An 8249-nucleotide genomic window follows, 5' to 3' on the forward strand; every position below is an offset into this window, starting at 1 on the left:
GCAGGTTGAATTTCTTCAGCTGCTGTAGGAAGTACAGGAAGTGCTTTCTTGGTGAGGGAGCTGATGTTCAGTTCCCACTTGAGGTCCTGGGAGAGGATAGTCCCCAGGAAGCGGAAGGACTCCACAGTGTTGACTGGGGAGTCGCACAGGGTGATGGGGGTGAGTGGGGCTGTGTTCTTCCTGAAGTCCACAACCATCTCCACTGTCTTAAGAGCATTGAGCTCCAAGTTGTTCTGGCTGCACCAGGTTGTCAGCTTCCCAGCTGTAATCAGACCCGTCAGAGATGAGCCCAATGAGGGTGGTGTCGTCCGCCAACTTCGAGTTTGACGGATGGAGGACTGGAGGTGCAGCTGTTGGTGTACCGGGAGAGCTTCAGCTGGGAGAGCTTGTCCTGAAGCAGGGTGGGGATGATGGTGTTGAAGGCAGAGCTGAAGTCCACAAACAGGATCCTAGCGTAGGATGCTGGGGAGTCCAGGTGCTGTAGGGTGAAGTGGAGGGCCATGTTAACTGCGTCGTCCACAGACCTGTTGGCTCTGTAGGCAAACTGCAGGGGGTCCAGGAGAGGGTTTGTGATGGACTTGAGGTGTGCCAGCACCAGGTGCTCAAAATACTTCATTACGACAGAGGTCAGGGCGACGGGTCTGTAGTCATTATGTCCTGTTGGCCTTGGCTTTTTGGGCACAGGGATGATGGTGAATAACATCATACCTGCCGAAATCCTCCCCCCCTCATATCTTGGGACTATACGATTTGACACACCTCCAACTTATTTTGGTGGCTCCTCATGCCCTGTAAAGTGAGCTTTTGATACTAGTTGCAAAAATGTAAAAGTTAGAAGGGGAGTAGGATTTTGGCAACACTCTTTTTCATACCTACCAAAATCCCCCCCCCCCCAGTGGCGGCACTCACTGGGTAATAGTTTATCAACTGGTAGGTATTGAATACAATACTTTTATCACTACTAGACACATTTATAATGAAGTATTGGTGTTTCTTTGTAAAAGAGGTAATGTTATTATAGGTGACAGTGACAGTTTTTGCCATTCCTAATGTTTGATCATTCATTATCATTCCACAAATTTGCCTTAATGTTTATCCAAAATCTCAGGTTGGCTGTGACAGCTGCCTCAGATGGTTCCATCAGTGTTGTTCTCAAATCCAACTGACAGGAATATGTCTGTGCTGCCTGCCGTAAACAGCCCTGATCTGTTTTCATGATCAAGCCACAAACTTGTTAAAACTCTTATTTAAATTATCACAATTTGTGTCTTTTTTTCTACCTTTTGTTAAATATATCATTATAGTTTTTTTGTTTAAAATAAATGTGATGGAACCAATCAAAATGTCATCATTTTTTATATGTTTTTCACTAGCCAGTCACATAGGGAAGGTCCAGACTTGGCGTACTAAAACCAAGCACCGTACATTGCAAGTTAGAAGATACTAACTAGGCTGTGGGAAGCAGGATCTATAAAATTGATATGATTGTAAACACAAAACAGTTGTGTGGCAAGTAGTTTACTGAGAGGGAAATAGAAGTTGAATTCTGGTAGGAGGGACCTGTGAGCAGGGGCCTTTTTAGAACTTTTTTAGTAAGTAGCCTATAATAGCAAGTAGCCAACAACGTAATCAAGAATCAGAAGATATTAGTTTTACTAAAAGTGATATGTACAAATGAATACAAAGAAGGATTGCTCGCTTTAACCAGACAGTGACAATGATAACAGCAGTGTTTCCCACACATAGACTATTTCGTGGCGGTGCGCCACAGGTTAAACACCGGCCGCCACACATTGAGTTTCGTTTTTTTTACGCTATTACGTACACGCAGCGTACTCGTTCAGTTGCATTTCCTCTCCCTCAGTGTCTGTCACTCACGCGTCTCACATACAAACGCACAAACAGCCCCTCCCCTCCGTGCACACCACGTCTGTCTCGCGTGTCATGAAAACGAGATCATCCTATTTGGCCTATTTGGTGCAGAGAAGACGGCTGGCGAAAGTTTACGAAAGGTTGGTATCTCTTTACACAATAAAAAGTGCTATAAAAAATATTATATTTCAATACAATGTTGTCAGTGTATTGTTGGAGTCCCGACCCGACCCTTAGAAAACAAGCGATTCCCTGAAAGTTATCTGGTCGCAAGTTTTCGGTAAAATGCAGTTGGGTTGTCGAGGTAAAAACATTATGCTAGGTTATATGTAGCACCTGTGAATCAATAAACGTATTATAAATAATATTATGTAATGTTTTTACTTTAACACAATGTTTGCTGCTTCAATTCAGATGAGTATAGAAAAGTACTTTGTGAAAAAGGCACGTATTGAGGATGAGGACCAGCCAGAACCGGAGGTATCAGTCTGAAACAGCGCTGAACAGTCCGACCAGTATAGTAATTAGTTTTGTTATTAATTTGTTTACAATATTTCAGGCTTCAACCAGTGCTGCTCAGTCAAAAAGACAGGGTCAGGGAGAGAAAGAAATAGTTTCTTTAGGCCTTGAAGAAAGAGTAGGAGAGGATGACGGCATCCATGCTGCTGTGAGAGAGACTGCTGAAACAACAGGTAAGGTGTACAAACAGATGTGGACACAGGCAGGTAAGAAAGCAGGTTCCAGGACAAGGGAAATCATTTATATTCTTCTGTTTCTAGCAGACAGGACTTTGGCAACATCCAAAGGCACCAAACACAGGGGCACTGGATTCAACCCTGAGTGGTTGAACATGCTTCAGTTCAAGCCATGGTTGTACCACACACAGCATGGTAAACTTAATGCCTGGATACTATTCTATCCTTTACAAATAATCTGAACTATATTTGTATTGATTATTCGTTTTATATGATTATTATTTATGTAATAAATGTGAAGTGTGACTGTGGAATGTCTATTTAACTAATTTCATTAATTATCAATGTACTTTTAAGGGATGTTTTGTAGACTGTGCAGGCATCACAAGCCTGCACCCAAGAAAGGTGCCACAAAGAGGGCTTTTGTTGAGTTCGGGGCCAATACCTACAGGCAAGACTATTTGGAGCGGCACATCACCAAAGAGCACCACCAGGAAAGCATCAGATGCCAGGCATCACTTGCATCCGGTAATTTCTGAGTCCAATAGCAGATCATATATAATAATAATAATATAACTTCATTTAGTATACGCCCAAATTATTTTCTAACAATTTTGGCATTAACAGGTGTCTCTGTAATGGACTCGTTTGAGCCTACTATTGTGCTAGAGCACGAGGCCGTCATTGGTGGCTTCAAGTGTCTCTATTGGCTGGTAAAAAATGAAAAGGCCCACCACACCAACTACTCAAAGCTTCTGAGCCTGGCAGAGCTTTTGGGCTGTGATTACTTTAAGAAGTTAAAGGTAACACACCTAAACCGTAAGATAAATGTCACCTATTATTTAAAAATTCATTTAATCTTTACTTTAATGACTATACATTTGTTCCCTTTCCCAATGTCTAGATTGACCACAGGAACAATTACAGGTCTCATAGAATAATTGATGAGATGCTTGAGATTTTATCTCATGAAATTGAGGAGCCTATTCTGATGGCCATAAGAGCATCACAGGCAATTAGCCTGGAAATAGACGAAAGCACAGATGTGTCTGTGTCCAGGCAGCTCGATCTGCATGTCAGGTATGCATTTATTTTCTTTGTCAGATTTACATGTCGGTCCCTGTTGAAGAACTGTGGATACTAAATGCTTTTCTCACAGATACATGGATAAAGAGGGAAAAGTAGTGAACCAATTTCTGGATCTTGTCACTGTTCCGGATGGAAAAGCTGACACCATTGTGTCAGCTGTTAAAAAAGTGCTACTAGAGAAAGGTATCCCAACAGAGAGGCTGTATGGGCTCGGGACTGATGGGGCAGCCGTAATGACAGGTAATTATTTTAAACCATGTGAGAGTATCTTGGCGGTTGAATCCCTAAATATTGTGACTAAATGTTGTTTTTTTAAATCTAGGGCGTTTGAATGGGGTTGCAAAGCAGCTAACTGACAGCTTCCCCAAACTTGTGACCGTGGCCTGTGCTGCCCACAGACTGGCCCTTGCCTGCAAAGATGCATCAAATGATGTGAAATACATGGCCACTTTCAGAAACCACTTGCAGGACCTCTACCTGTATTTTAGAAACAGTGCAAATCGTACTGCCACTCTCAAGGCTGCATCCATAACCCTGGGTGTCAGTGACTTGAAGCTTAAGGTAATATTATTCTGATACTAATAGTTATCTTCTGTCTATTCATAACTAATCATTATTGCATATGACATCTACAGGAAGTGAAGGACACACGCTGGCTCTCACAGCACAAGGCCATTGAGACCCTACAGAGGAACCTGAGTGCCGTCCTTGGAGCCTTGGCAGAGGAGGCAGAGGTGCGCAAATGTCCTGGGGCAAAGGGACTCTACACATTCTGTGCTACGTACAGATTTGTGGCTGCCGTGTACCTCCAGGCCGATGTTTTGCCCCACCTCGCCTGCCTCTCTAAAATCTTTCAGAAAGCACATGTTAATTTCTTACATATCAAAGAGCAGGTATGATAAATGTGCACAATCTAATTCAAATCTGCTTGATGTGATGCATTGAAATTATTGTTTGCATGCACTAAATGGCAGGAATTTTTTTTTTTAAATTTAGGTTCCTGTGACAATCCAGACTCTAAAAAATATAAATGAGGCTGGACAAACTCCACTCCCTGGATCCTTCTTGTCTCGCCTCCATGAGGATCTTGATGATCCCCAAGGACTTGGAGCCTTTAACATTCAGCACGAGGAGGAGAGGGATAGGAGAGGGCGAGAGGTCCAAGATGAGTCACGGGTGGGGAAATGGGCCAGATTCCAGCGAGAGGTAAATTATCATTTGCTTAGTGCATGAGTACAGCACTCTTGTTAGGTGAGCTTCACTGTCTTCACATGACAAAATTAAAAATTAATTAGTGCAGGCCTAAATGCCACATTTCAAAACTTTTTTCAAGATAATTATTAATCCTGAACTGAACATATTGTCTGGTTTGGCCATTGATGAGTATTATCAAAACTGAGTGTAGGCTCTTCCTAAAAAGATGCCAATCTTGTAATTGTAGATCATTCACCCGTACATAACCGGCCTGGTAAAAAATCTGGAGAAGAGATTCCATAATCTGGACATCCTTGGAGCCTTCCATGTCTTGGGGCCACAGTCAGCTACTCTAAAAGATGACACAGTGAATATCGCTCATCTGCAGACTCTTTCAAGGAAATGTTGCCCTCAACATGAGAAGGAAGTAGTTCAGGAGTGGCTCTCGTTCAAGAACCATGTCCTTACTGGGATATTCAAGGTGAGTGAGTGAATTGACCTGACTGTTCACTCACAACACACACACACACTAATGCCATGACAAACCCTTATCTTTCAAGAACAAGAACCAGGAGGAGCTCTTGAGTTTACTGGCAAGTGAATTTGATGAGTGGGCCAACCTCTACCCCTGCCTGAGCCTTCTTGCGAGCATTGCTCTGGTTATCCCTGTTTCCTCAGTCAACTGCGAACGGGATTTCTCCACAATGAACAGAGTAATAGCAATACATTGAAATTCCCAACGTCTTTATATTGTTGCAGTTTGTATTGTTAATAATTAGCATTTTGCTTTATCTTCAGGTGAAAACAGACCTCAGGAACCAACTACAGAGAGAACACCTGGCAGCTTGCCTGAGGATCTCCATCAATGGACCATCTCCTGAAGCCTTCCCGTATAATAGGGCATTAGAAACTTTTTTTAGCAAGCCCCGCAAAATACGTTGCTCCAACAAAAGTTGCAGACTTTGCTACAAGAAGTAGTATAGGGTGTGACGTGTACTGTACTAAAGTTTAGGGAAGTTGTGTATAGTGTGAATAATATAGTTCTATATTTAGTGATGTGTTTTTTTATATGACGAGGCCCCCCCCCCCCCCCCCCCCCCCCCCCCCCCCCCCCCCCCCCCCCCCCCCCCCCCCCCGGTCGGCCCCCACACATTGAGGTTGGATCTGTGGGAAACACTGTAACAGCAGTCGCAACTACAACTTAATTCACAATTACCTCATTCCGATAATAGGACAGTGTAGCACAACATCAACATCGTTTCTCAAGTGCAGCTCAACACTACGTCTATTTTCGTGAGACAATCATTCAGATTTTACATGTAGCACGACATACAAATCGTATAGGCTCTCAAGTGCAGCGCAACATAACTTATATTTTAATGAAACATGAATTAAATAGCCTACTGACAGTTTGCTCAAAGCCTAAATCGAGGGAACCATAGGTTCAACACTTAAATCGCCTCGGTTCGCCAATCTACACATAGCAAAACGCTAGGAAGAAATTGCGTGTTCACGCGTAGGGGAGTGGAATTCTGCGAGGGAGTGAGAATTCGGTCCAACAAGGGGCGCTGTTTAGCTACCACATTGAATTGCCATTTGACAAATGAATTGCCATTTGAATTAAGAGTCGAAAAAATCGTGTCAATATGAAATGCAATGCAATAAGCGTTCTTTCAAATTTGTATTCAAAATAATACAAACTGAATTGCAGATTGCATTGTCATTTGCACATTGCATTGCCATTTGACAACTGCTTTGCCATTTGAGTTGCGGATTGCATTGCCACTTTGCACATTGAATTGCCATTTGACAAATGCATTTCCATTCATATAAAGAGTCTAATAAACGTCCATACAAAAACGTGTATATCTGCTTCTTGATCGGACTTGTACCACATTCTGACAGTTTTCTGCAATGCCTTAGCTCCAGCTCATAAACTCGCGACTGGTTGTCGCAAAGTATGACGTATACAGCTAGTTGCAAGCATGCACGAGTTTCGGAGCTAGGAACAAGCTTCTGCGCAAGACCGAACGAGTCGGTCTGGAAAGATGGCGTGGTCCATTTAGCACTATCGCTTGCCACTGAGCACTTTTCATAGAAATGAATGGGGACGCAATCTTGGAAGACAGAAGTAGCTGTCTCTAGTTATATTAACTCTATGAACTCACTACGTTGCTACGTCTAAACTTTTGTTGGCCGTTTACGACTACGTCGTGGCAACGTAATATGGTTTACTGGGTTTGCCCGATTTTGATATCAGAATCATGAACTACAAATATTATTCATTGCAGTCCTTAAATGGCGGATTTTGTAGATTTTTACGAGTCAATTGTTAGAGCAAGTTAGGCTAGCTATCAAAAGGGGCTAGTTCTAGTTAGGCGGCTAGTATGTTTCGAGTACGTCTGCTCCACATTAAATAGCATTTATGCTGCAATATGCTTTACGCTTCATAGATATACCCATACTTTACCTGATTTTGTTGATCCATAAAAAAACAATAAATAAACACAGAAAAGCAGCACGGGATACATCTGAACAATCCTTCTCTCAGGAATACACAGACTACTGTGAAGCCAGCACCAAACATGATTTTAGGAGTTTCAAAATAAAGGTCCCACCTAATCGTCATCTCTCTAATACTGCCAGGAATCTGTCTGTGTGCATGTGTTTCTACAAATTAGAATGGGTTTATTTTCTGATTAATAGTCCGACTCCCTAACCGCTCAGCCAACTGAGCAGTAAAAAGTGCATGTTATGCTACAGCATTTCGCAGTTGGGAAGAGTAATTAAAACTAGAAAAGGTACATTTCCTGAAGAAAATGTGTGTGTTTGCTGAAAGCAGTTGAAAAGATGAATAGTGAAGAACTTTTTAAACGTTTTTAAAAGAGATATGTGCAATAAACAATGTGAGAGTATGTTGTGAAAGTATGTAGGTGAGAAAAAGCATTTAATAACTCCACAAAAGAAAAATATTTATTTCTGCATTGCAATATTTTCTTACTGGAGTGATGAAAAGAGTATCTTATTTACTTTCAAAAGTCTAAAAGTGTTCAAAGTATTAAAGATTGAAAGATTAAGAAACAGAAAGTGTTTCTAGTTCTAGTTTTAAACATTTGCAAATATAGTGATGTTAAAAGTATAAAGCAGACGGTGACCTCATCAAAAACAGGTTTTATTTGTTTACATTTAGAAAACTATTTTGTGAATCGTCAATTTTGAAAAAATTAACACAGTTCAGTCCAGACAATCACGTATTACATTTGAGCATATTGTTTGTTACATGACATGGACATGTAGATTTAACTTTGGCGGAGTGGATGATCTAAGGGAAGCACTCCCTGCCTCCTCGTTGCAACATATACATACATGACATATGAGGCAGGGAGCAATAGAGATATA

At 41.7% G+C, this 8249-nt stretch overlaps 2 protein-coding genes across 8 annotated transcripts in view; one reads left to right on the top strand and one right to left on the bottom strand.

Moving 5' to 3' along the window:
- pigx (phosphatidylinositol glycan anchor biosynthesis, class X) overlaps positions 1-7450 on the bottom strand; it is a 50581-nt gene extending 43131 nt beyond the window's left edge. For all 4 annotated transcript variants that reach the window (XM_047050098.1, XM_047050096.1, XM_047050097.1 and 1 more), the window contains exon 1: positions 7321-7450. In XM_047050098.1, coding sequence (XP_046906054.1) covers positions 7321-7381 — 61 coding nt within the window. In that variant the 5' untranslated portion in view covers positions 7382-7450. The remainder of the gene's footprint in view (positions 1-7320) is intronic.
- LOC124487771 (zinc finger protein 862-like) lies at positions 897-5955 on the top strand. Of its 4 annotated transcripts, none has more exons than XM_047050093.1 (12): positions 897-2012; positions 2652-2762; positions 2925-3095; positions 3195-3370; positions 3472-3647; positions 3727-3896; positions 3979-4217; positions 4292-4549; positions 4653-4862; positions 5098-5331; positions 5411-5563; positions 5649-5955. In XM_047050093.1, the coding sequence occupies exons 2-12, from the start codon at positions 2723-2725 to the stop codon at positions 5826-5828; spliced, it is 2007 nt and encodes a 668-aa protein (XP_046906049.1). In that variant the 5' UTR covers positions 897-2012; positions 2652-2722; the 3' UTR covers positions 5829-5955. The 4 variants fall into 4 exon arrangements, with proteins under 4 accessions (XP_046906049.1, XP_046906050.1, XP_046906048.1 ...); XM_047050094.1 differs by having other exon boundaries at positions 2655-2762; XM_047050092.1 differs by lacking the exon at positions 897-2012 and adding an exon at positions 2019-2564 and having other exon boundaries at positions 2655-2762.
- Positions 7451-8249: the final 799 nt, after the last annotated feature.

Source organism: Hypomesus transpacificus, unplaced genomic scaffold, assembly GCF_021917145.1.
Source record: "Hypomesus transpacificus isolate Combined female unplaced genomic scaffold, fHypTra1 scaffold_100, whole genome shotgun sequence".
Taxonomy (NCBI): domain Eukaryota; kingdom Metazoa; phylum Chordata; class Actinopteri; order Osmeriformes; family Osmeridae; genus Hypomesus; species Hypomesus transpacificus.